Source organism: Ascaphus truei, chromosome 5, assembly GCF_040206685.1.
Source record: "Ascaphus truei isolate aAscTru1 chromosome 5, aAscTru1.hap1, whole genome shotgun sequence".
Lineage (NCBI taxonomy): Eukaryota > Metazoa > Chordata > Amphibia > Anura > Ascaphidae > Ascaphus > Ascaphus truei.
In genome coordinates, this window is record NC_134487.1 from 5,343,400 (window position 1) to 5,355,870 (window position 12,471).

Sequence of the window (12,471 nt, forward strand, 5' to 3'; positions counted from 1 at the left end):
CACAATGTACCAGATATATCAGGTCACAAAGTATCAGATATATCAGGTCACAAAGTATCAGATATATCAGGTCACAAAGTATCAGATATATCAGGTCACAAAGTATCAGATATATCAGGACACAAAGTATCAGATATATCAGGACACAAAGTATCAGATATATCAGGACACAATGTATCAGATATATCGGGACACAATGTATCAGATATATCAGGACACAATGCATCAGATATCTCAGGACACAATGTATCAGATATATCAGGACACAATGTACCAGATATATCAGGACACATTATCAGATATATCAGGACACAATGTATCAGATATATCAGGACACAATGTATCAGATATATCAGGACACAATGTACCAGATATATCAGGTCACAAAGTATCAGATATATCAGGTCACAAAGTATCAGATATATCAGGACACAAAGCATCAGATATATCAGGACACAAAGTATCAGATATATCAGGACACAATGTATCAGATATATCGGGACACAATGTATCAGATATATCGGGCACAATGTATCAGATATATCGGGCACAATGTATCAGATATATCGGGACACAATGTATCAGATATATCGGGCACAATGTATCAGATATATCGGACAGAATGTATCAGATATATCAGGACACAATGAATCAGATATATCAGGAAATAATGCATCAGATATATCAGGACACAAAGTATCAGATATATCAGGACACAAAGTATCAGATATATCAGGTCACAAAGTATCAGATATATCAGGGCACATTGTATCAGATATATCAGGACACAATGTATCAGATATATCAGGACACAAAGTATCAGATATATCAGGACACACATTATCAGATATATCAGGACACAATGTATCAGATATATCAGGACACAATGTATCAGATATATCAGGACACAAAGTATCAGATATATCAGGACACAATGTATCAGATATATCAAGTCACAAAGTATCAGATATATCAGGACACAATGTATCAGATATATCAGGACACACATTATCAGATATATCAGGACACAATGTATCAGATATATCAGGACACAAAGTATCAGATATATCAGGTCACAATGTATCAGATCTATCAGGACACAATGTATCAGATATATCAGGACACAATGTATCAGATATATCAGGTCACAATGTATCCGATATATCAGGACACAATGTATCAGATATATCAGGACACAAATTATCAGATATATCAGGGCACAATGTATCAGATTTATCAGGTCACAATGTATCAGATATATCAGGACACAATGTATCAGATGTATCAGGTCACAATGTATCAGATATATCAGGACACAATGTATCAGATATATCAGGACACAATGTATCAGATTTATCAGGTCACAATGTATCAGATATATCAGGACACAAAGTATCAGATATATTACGACACAAAGTATCAGATATATCAGGACACAATGCATCAGATATATCAGGACACAATGTATCAGATATATCAGGTCACAAAGTATCAGATATATCAGGTCACAAAGTATCAGATATATCAGGACACAATGCATCAGATATATCAGGACACAATGTATCAGATATATCAGGACACAATGCATCAGATATATCAGGACACAATGTATCAGATATATCAGGTCACAAAGTATCAGATATATCAGGTCACAAAGTATCAGATATATCAGGACACAATGCATCAGATATATCAGGACACAATGTATCAGATATATCAGGACACAATGCATCAGATATATCAGGACACAATGTACCAGATATATCAGGTCACAAAGTATCAGATATATCAGGTCACAAAGTATCAGATATATCAGGTCACAAAGTATCAGATATATCAGGTCACAAAGTATCAGATATATCAGGACACAAAGTATCAGATATATCAGGACACAAAGTATCAGATATATCAGGACACAATGTATCAGATATATCGGGACACAATGTATCAGATATATCAGGACACAATGCATCAGATATCTCAGGACACAATGTATCAGATATATCAGGACACAATGTACCAGATATATCAGGACACATTATCAGATATATCAGGACACAATGTATCAGATATATCAGGACACAATGTATCAGATATATCAGGACACAATGTACCAGATATATCAGGTCACAAAGTATCAGATATATCAGGTCACAAAGTATCAGATATATCAGGACACAAAGCATCAGATATATCAGGACACAAAGTATCAGATATATCAGGACACAATGTATCAGATATATCGGGACACAATGTATCAGATATATCGGGCACAATGTATCAGATATATCGGGCACAATGTATCAGATATATCGGGACACAATGTATCAGATATATCGGGCACAATGTATCAGATATATCGGACAGAATGTATCAGATATATCAGGACACAATGAATCAGATATATCAGGAAATAATGCATCAGATATATCAGGACACAAAGTATCAGATATATCAGGACACAAAGTATCAGATATATCAGGTCACAAAGTATCAGATATATCAGGGCACATTGTATCAGATATATCAGGACACAATGTATCAGATATATCAGGACACAAAGTATCAGATATATCAGGACACACATTATCAGATATATCAGGACACAATGTATCAGATATATCAGGACACAATGTATCAGATATATCAGGACACAAAGTATCAGATATATCAGGACACAATGTATCAGATATATCAAGTCACAAAGTATCAGATATATCAGGACACAATGTATCAGATATATCAGGACACACATTATCAGATATATCAGGACACAATGTATCAGATATATCAGGACACAAAGTATCAGATATATCAGGTCACAATGCATCAGATATATTACGACACAATGCATCAGATATATCAGGACACAATGTATCAGATATATCAGGTCATAATGTATCAGATATATCAGGACACAATGTATCAGATATATCAGGTCACACAGTATCAGATATATCAGGAGACAGTGTATCAGATATATCAGGACACAAAGTATCAGATATATCAGGACACACATTATCAGATATATCAGGACACAATGTATCAGATATATCAGGACACAATGTATCAGATATATCAGGACACAAAGTATCAGATATATCAGGACACAATGTATCAGATATATCAGGTCATAATGTATCAGATATATCAGGACACAATGTATCAGATATATCAGGTCACACAGTATCAGATATATCAGGAGACAGTGTATCAGATATATCAGGACACAAAGTATCAGATATATCAGGACACACATTATCAGATATATCAGGACACAATGTATCAGATATATCAGGACACACATTATCAGATATAGCAGGACACAATGTATCAGATATATCAGGACACAATGTATCAGATATATCAGGTCACAATGTATCAGATATATCAGGACACAATGTATCAGATATATCAGGAGACAGTGTATCAGATATATCAAGTCACAAAGTATCAGATATATCAGGACACAATGTATCAGATATATCAGGACACACATTATCAGATATATCAGGACACAATGTATCAGATATATCAGGACACAAAGTATCAGATATATCAGGTCACAATGCATCAGATATATTACGACACAATGCATCAGATATATCAGGACACAATGTATCAGATATATCAGGTCATAATGTATCAGATATATCAGGACACAATGTATCAGATATATCAGGTCACACAGTATCAGATATATCAGGAGACAGTGTATCAGATATATCAGGACACAAAGTATCAGATATATCAGGACACACATTATCAGATATATCAGGACACAATGTATCAGATATATCAGGACACAATGTATCAGATATATCAGGACACAAAGTATCAGATATATCAGGACACAATGTATCAGATATATCAGGTCATAATGTATCAGATATATCAGGACACAATGTATCAGATATATCAGGTCACACAGTATCAGATATATCAGGAGACAGTGTATCAGATATATCAGGACACAAAGTATCAGATATATCAGGACACACATTATCAGATATATCAGGACACAATGTATCAGATATATCAGGACACACATTATCAGATATAGCAGGACACAATGTATCAGATATATCAGGACACAATGTATCAGATATATCAGGTCACAATGTATCAGATATATCAGGACACAATGTATCAGATATATCAGGTCACACAGTATCAGATATATCAGGAGACAGTGTATCAGATATATCAGGACACAAAGTATCAGATATATCAGGACACACATTATCAGATATATCAGGACACAATGTATCAGATATATCAGGACACAATGTATCAGATATATCAGGACACAAAGTATCAGATATATCAGGTCACAATGTATCAGATATATCAGGACATAATGCATCAGATATATCAGGACACAATGCATCAGATATATCAGGTCACAATGTATCAGATATATCAGGTCACAATGCATCAGATATATCAGGACACAATGCATCAGATATATCAGGTCACAATGCATCAGATATGTCAGGACACAAAGTATCAGATATGTCAGGACACAATGTATCAGATATCAGGACAAAATGTATGTGATTTATCAGGACACAATGCATCAGGTATATCAGGACACAAAGTATCAGATATGTCAGGACACAATGTATCAGATATCAGGACAAAATGTATGTGATTTATCAGGACACAAAGTATCAGATATATCAGGACACAATGTATCAGATATATCAGGTCACAATGCATCAGATATATCAGGACACAAAGTATCAGATATATCAGGACACAATGTATCAGATATATCAGGACACAAAGTATCAGATATATCAGGACACAAAGTATCAGATATATCAGGACACAAAGTATCAGATATATCAGGACACAAAGTATCAGATATATCAGGACACAAAGTATCAGATATATCAGGACACAAAGTATCAGATATATCAGGACACAAACTATCAGATATATCAGGACACAATGCATCAGATATATCAGGACACAATGCATCAGATATATCAGGACACAATGCATCAGATATATCAGGACACAATGCATCAGATATATCAGGACACAATGCATCAGATATATCAGGACACAATGTATCAGATATATCAGGTCACATTGCATCAGATATATTGGGACACATTGATATACAATTACTGTACCAACATGGAATATGTACCTGCTGGTTCTGAGACCCACAAACAGGTGTATCACAAGAGATTAGATACAGATTGTAACATCCCTCATCTGCCTACCATGAATAATCACCTATATGTAAGGGGTCAGTATGACGGACGGCCGTCACGGAAATGTCTGATCAAGCCGGAGCGCCAGACCGTCGGTACCCAAAACAGCGGGTCACCAGTATACTATCCAGACCCCGCCCGCTGGGCACATGTCCTGGTCCTACTGAACAAGAGGTATCACACACGGGTTAGGGCAAAAAGGTAACCAAAACCTCCACTAACATCCCTAGCCTCACTCTGCCAGGACGGGAGCCTCACCCCACAGAACCATGAGGGCCACTACAAGAGCCACGCTCCTACACCCGGGATACCCCCACCCAATCCTGGGAACACTGACCCTGACTACACCCTGGGAATCCTAGCCTGACTTTGTTAGGTGGGTAGCTACCATCCAGAACGACTAGGGGCCCCACCCAAAGAGCCACACTCCCATGCCTGGGACCCAAATTACAATGATCCCAACCTCCATTACCCTGGTGGTCTCTGGGGGCCACTGGAAGTTCCACTTAACCTAGAGAATTCTAGAGCTCCCAGCGAGCACCCAGCAAGTTACTGAATCACCAGGCACATACAGCAACAGGTTGTGGGGAGTGGTGCTGGGGTCTGGGAGAGAGGTGCTGGAGTCTGGGAGAGAGGTGCTGGAGTCTGGGAGAGAGGCGCTGGGGTCTGGGAGAGAGGTACTGGGGTCTGGGAGAGAGGTGCTAGGGTTTGGGAGGGAGGTGCTGGGGTCTGGGAGGGAGGTGATGGGGTCTGGGAGAGAGGTGCTGGAGTCTGGGAGAGAGGTACTAGAGTCTGGGAGAGAGGTACTGGAGTCTGGGAGAGAGGTGCTGGAGCCTGGGAGAGAGGTGCTGGGGTCTGGGAGAGAGGTGCTGGGGTCTGGGAGAGAGGTGCTGGGGTCTGGGAGAGGTGCTGGGGTCTGGGAGAGAGGTGCTGGGGTTTGGGAGGGAGGTGCTGGGGTCTGGGAGGGAGGTGATGGGGTCTGGGAGAGAGGTGCTGGGGTCTGGGAGAGAGGTGCTGGGGTCTGGGAGAGAGGTGCTGGGGTCTGGGAGAGAGGTGCTGGGGTCTGGGAGAGAGGTGCTGAGGTCTGGGAGAGAGGTGCTGGGGTCTGGGAGAGAGGAGCTGGGGTCTGGGAGAGAGGAGCTGGGGTCTGGGAGAGAGGTGCTGGGGTCTGGGAGAGAGGTGCTGGGGTCTGGGAGAGAGGTGCTGAGGTCTGGGAGAGAGGAGCTGGGGTCTGGGAGAGAGGTGCTGGGGTCTGGGAGAGAGGTGCTGGGGTCTGGGAGAGAGGTGCTGAGGTCTGGGAGAGAGGAGCTGGGGTCTGGGAGATAGGAGCTGGGGTCTGGGAGAGAGGAGCTGGGGTCTGGGAGAGAGGAGCTGGGGTCTGGGAGAGAGGTGCTGGGGTCTGGGAGAGAGGTGCTGGGGACTGGGAGAGAGAGGTGTTGGGGTCTGGGAGAGAGATGCTGGGGTCTGGGAGAGAGGTGCTGGGGTCTGGGAGGGAGGTGCTGGGGTCTGGGAGGGAGGTGCTGGGGTCTGGGAGAGAGGTGCTGGGGTCTGGGAGAGAGGTGCTGGGGTCTGGGAGGGAGGTTCTCAGGTCTGGGAGAGAGGGGCTGGGGTCTGGGAGAGAGGTGCTGGGGTCTGGGAGAGAGGTGCTGGGGTCTGGGAGAGAGAGGAGCTGGGGTCTGGGAGGGGGTCTGGGAGAGAGGTGTTGGGGTCTGGGAGAGGTGCTGGGGTCTGGGAGGGGGTCTGGGGCAGCACCCTCCGTCACACACCTTAAACCTATTAAACATGCAACACTATTAGTTTCCTCTGGTCCTAGGAGGAACTTCCCCTTTAAAAGTAGTTTATATTGGGTGAGGCTGTGAATTCTCAATAAATAGAGGGGGAATGAATCTTGTGGGGGTTTTTTGTGCAGGGCCGACTAAATAGAGCAGTCATAATGAATGATATCCCCCTTACCTATCTGCCAGCCGTACGCCCAGCTGCTGGTTATAGGGTAGAAGTACTTGTCCTCCGGTTTCAAACAATTCCTCTCTTTCAGGTAGCGGTACCTCCCCTCTTCCTCCTTGGATGTGCCGTAGTAGAGAAGGGTGCGTGTCTTGGGGCTGGCCGGCCTCATCTCTGTGTGCTTGGTGACGGCTGCCTGTCCCTCTGCTCCCTCGGCAGTGTCCTGCAGTCTACTGACAATTTCTTTGATGGTCTCCGTCTTCCTCTGCTTCTCTGGCACCAGAAGGCTCGTGTCGGTGATTGTCGGCAGCTTCAGTTGATCCTTAGTCTTAGGCTTCGGCTGTGTGTGGCTGCTCGAGGCTTGGTCGTAGCGACGGTGCCAGTTGATACGTGTCAGGATCTCCTTGAGATAAATTTGTTTCAGGAACTCTTGTTTCTGAGTGGTGAAGTTGACCTGTCGTGCCATCCTGCGCCTGACCTCCCTCGGCCTCCAACGGTTGATTTATACGCCACTTCCCTCAATCCCACATCCTCTGACCAACACACTATGTCTGCTGAATCCGACTAAAGCCAACTAGATAAACGAGAGTTACGTCAACTCAAGGTGACTCAAGGTCAGATGATGGAGAAGCAAATGTTAGATAACACTGTGCCAATGTCTCCTGGAAGAGAGGAGGAGGAGAAGAGAGGAGACACTTCCAAATCTCAAAGGCAGCAGAAAGGCACAGGAGGGAAGCACTTTTCCGAGAAAGGACACGAGGTCCCGCTTGGAGCTGGAGGGTGAGAAGGGAAAAGTGACAATCTTTTGAGTGGTGCCCCCACCTGTTCCATGGAGGTGCCCTTCCTACACAGAAGTGCCACCTGCAATGTGTCCCTTGGTGTCACAACTGGCAGGATGGGGACAGCTGAGACACCTCACAAAGTCAATCTAAGGGTCATCCTCATCATCATCATTATTGTTGCCTTTTCTGTGGGTTGCCATGGGGATAACATTATATCTCTGACAGTGCATGCACACTCAGCTCCCTGCAGCCCAGTGAGCAGGGATCAGGGGAGGGCCTATCTAACCGGGCACGCCACCATCTAACAAGCCTTCTGGCTATGAAGCCACCGGACACACATAGGAAGGAGACTTCCATCTCTTTAAAGTGACCAAACATTCATTCAAAGTGAGACTTGAAGCAAGGAAATGTACCTTAAATCAAAGATTACATGGGAGGGGGTGTTCCTACCAGAAGGTGCTCTTACATATAAGGTTACTCCTATACAAGGTGCATGTTACAGCTGATGAGATGTTCTTATACGGGGGATATTCTTATCACAGGGTTTCTCCCATAGGAAGGGGCCCATAAGGGCCCCGAGACTGTCTTACGAGGAGAGTTCCTATAACAGGGATTCCCCCACGGAGGCACATTGTGGTTGTGAGGGGGTACACAGTGTAATACTAAATAAACATTAGAATACAGGGAATTATAATACAAGGAGTATCAGAAATACAAGCACATGATGGAAAGGGGCATTCCTGCCCCACAGAGCTTGCACTCTAACGTCAGATGTTGTTACTGAGACATTTGGGGAAGAAGTGCAGTTTTTATAGCTGTCGGTGCTGGGAAATGTTCTTATAACAGGGGATACACCATAGTTCTTATAACAGGGGATACACCGTAAGGGGCTGACGAGATGTTCTTATAACAGGGGATACACCATAAGGGGCTGACGAGATGTTCTTATAACAGGGGATACACCATAAGGGGCTGACGAGATGTTCTTATAACAGGGGATACACCATAAGGGGCTGACGAGATGTTCTTATAACAGGGGATACACCATAAGGGGCTGACGAGATGTTCTTATAACAGGGGATACAGCATAGGAAGGGGCATGTCGGGGCTGACGAGATGTTCTTATAAGGTTGATGTTCTTACAACATAGGCCCCCCATAGGAAAAGGAACTTTATGCTTGTGAAATGATGTCTTATAACAAGTTTTCCTCCCATAAGGAAGGGACACATCGCAGCTGTGAAGAAATGTTCTGAGAAGGGATGGTGTTCTTATAACAGGGGGTCCGCCCGGCCTGGGAGGTGGGATGTGCTCAGTGGGGTCTGCACCCTGTGCAGTGAGCAACTCCTTGAATTTCCCATGACTGCAAACACCCTACACACATTTACAGGATCTGGTGCAAGTTTCCCTGACAACAGACACATCCGCTTCCCTTCACCGAGACCTGAAATACAGTAACAACCCTCCCCCCCACCCCCCTATAACACCACTGCTGCTGGAGTAAGGTCATACAGGTTGGACGAACATCTAAAGAAGCTCAACGAGAAATTCTACAAGGAACTGGACCAGAACTCAAATCCGCTGATCAAGAAGCTTGCTGCGATCTCTGCAAACCCATTTGACCGCTACCCACGACCCATCACAGCGCTGACCCTGTGAAACCAACTCAACTGTGGCAAGTAACACAGATCAAGAAGCTTTCTAAAGTGTGCGACAATACACTCAACAAGAGAACTTGGAGTAATGAGGCTCAAGCCTCGGTATCCAATGTCACCACTGACAGATTTAATCTGTCAGTCAGAACAGAACAGGCCTAAGGTCATACAGGATAGATCTGAATGTAACGCTGCCCAAATAAGTTCCTAGTTTAGATTGCAACCTCTTTGGGCAAAGATACCTTTATTTTTATGCCTAGAACCTCAATAATCTGCATTTGAGGGATTTCCAAGGCCCTATAGCGGTACTGAACAGAAGCAGAATATTCTCTCAAGGTGCTTTCTAAGGGCAAATTGCAATCATTAACTAGAAAGGTGGCATATATTTATAGGAGACAGAAAAAGGGGATGGGGGGGCACAGGTGGAATGATATGTAATCTGAATTCAGGTGTGTAAGACTCTGAACTACTGGTGTGGGTGATGTGAATCTATAAAAGTCTCAAACACTCACACGGCCTTGTGCGAATGCTTGCGCATCAAGGTATCTTTACGTCCTATATTCTTTTCTTTAAGGATCTCGTCTGTGCTTTTCTTTCTTCGTTGGTGTGGTTTCGCCTGTTTTGTTCTGTAGTACTCCACCTCTCGTCCGGGCTGGTTCTTCCGTTTCTTGTGCTTGATGTTACCCTCGGAATCAAAGAACACAGGTTGAGCAAAACTGAGACAACATGCAATGAGAACAATCTAACCAGGGGTGATCTATAAGGTGGATGATATGTATTCAAACACTCACACGGACATGTGTGGGTGCACTCTAGGGCTATGGTGTCTTTTGGCTTCCAGGGGTGATCCCACTGCTCCAAGTTGCAAAACCTGGCTCAGTGGCAGGTGGATGATAATTATAAAGTATTGTTACTCACACGGCCAAGTGTGAGTGCACACTTGGAATGGTATCTTGAGTTGTTCCTGGTGTCCTGTGCTGGAGAGTTTCTAGCCGCTCCTGTTCTGGATTCCTTGCTCCCAGGTAGGTAAATGAGGTAATAAGCCCAAGGTACCAGGCAGAAACTTTATTAAAGTGATTAACAAATAAACAAATAAAACAATAAAAACGGGGGTATGTAGCAAACCCCCTCGCTTGCTCAACTAGTGAGCTGCGGTATGGGAAGGGGTGGAAGGCCAGTCTCTGGGATGTTTAGCAGGGCTCGTGGTGCTACAGTAGCTCGCTCTGCGTCCGGATGGAGCTCTGTACTTCCCTGTTCCTGCTCCCGACGGTGGCCGCGAAGGATCAGAATAGTAGGGGGATTTCGAGCAACGCGTTTCGCCCTATGGGCTTCCTCAGGCTCCGTAGTTAGGAAGGGTATGGTACGCCGCTCCACTTTTATATGTTGTGGCCATCCTAACTACTACGCCCCCCTCAGTCTAAAAGCAGCTTGACTTCATTAAACCTTAAACATTATTCATGTGTGATGAATAGATTAGCCTAATTGGAACTCGCTTAGCTCAATTCTCGTGTCACGTGGTTTGTTTTGAGAATGCTTTTAAGCAGCCCTCTCATTAGAGTATAGTAATCTCTAATTGCGTGCCTTCAGTTTTACAGTACAGTGACATAAATCAATTTCAAGGGGATGGCATACATCATTATTCCTTAATTCAGCAAAAGGGGAGTAATAAAGTTAAAAAAGAATAAAAGTTTAACAACTAATGTCCAAGTCCAAATACACATCCTGCATAGTTGTGTATATACGTTTCAATGTGTAAAAATACCTCCTATGTATTGTTAGTTTATTATATATAAAAAGTGGTTTTAAGAACATGAGAAGTAAGTCCTTAGCCTGTAAAATAGTTCATTAAGTCTGTAAAATAATTCATTAAGTGATCCAGATCTGCAAGATGAATCAAAAACATAATTAGTGCCCTATAGTTAGGTATGGGGTGCATGACTCGTGTAAAATTAATATATATATCTGGATAAAATTTCCAATATAAGTTAAACTGAATGGGGTGAGAGGAAGGGAGGGGGGGGTTAAAGGGGGGGGGGGTGGAAAGGAAGGGGGACGGGGTGACGTGAAGGACTGAGGGCAGGGGTCGGGCGTCCCTGCTGTGCATCTAATAATGACTGGGGAATTAGGAACTTCTAAAACACATCTTGGGGTGGGGTGAAGAACTGCATAATCAATAAAATCAATAAAATGCCCCTAGGTCTATGTCAATGTTGAGGCCCTTGGGTACCAGGGTCTGGAGTCTATATATCCAGAAGGTCTCACGTTGTGCTAGTTTATTGAGCTGGTCTCCACCTCTCCAATGTGCCTCGACTTTCTCTATACCTTGATAGACTAGCCCTTCTGGATTCCCTACATGTGACAGACTGAAATGCCTGGAGACGCTATGGGTCATAACCTGCCTACGTATATTGCCCATGTGTTCCAATACGCGGACCCTCAGGGGCCTAGATGTCCGGCCCACGTATTGGAGCCCACATGGACACGCCAGCAGGTATACCACATACTCCGTCCGACATGTAATTAAATTTTTGATATTAAATTTTCTTTAGTGACATTTGAGAAGAAACTGGTTTTGTCTTTTACTGCCTGTTTGCAGGCCTTGCAGCTGAAACAACTATGGAAACTCACTGGGGGGGGGGGGGGGGGGGTAGCCAATGTTGTGTGGTTTTTTTTATATCCCTCTTAAAGACACTCGGGGCTAACTTGGCTTTTATCGTGGGTGCCCGTCTAAAAATGACCCTTGGTAAAGGCGGAATGTGGTCTTTTAAAATGGGGTCTTTTTGCACTATGTGCCAGTGTTTCTTTAAAACTGCAGTGATTTTGCCAGAGTCAGTGCTGAAATCTGTAATAAATGATAAAGGGAAGCT

General features: G+C 43.6%; 1 protein-coding gene across 1 annotated transcript in view; it reads right to left on the minus strand.

Annotated features, from left to right (window-relative positions):
- Positions 1–8,042, minus strand: part of SPMIP1 (sperm microtubule inner protein 1) — a 12,537-nt gene extending 4,495 nt beyond the window's left edge. The window contains exon 1 of the mRNA XM_075598898.1: positions 7,182–8,042. Within this exon, the coding sequence (XP_075455013.1) occupies positions 7,182–7,635 (454 nt within the window). The 5' untranslated portion in view covers positions 7,636–8,042. The remainder of the gene's footprint in view (positions 1–7,181) is intronic.
- Positions 8,043–12,471: the final 4,429 nt, after the last annotated feature.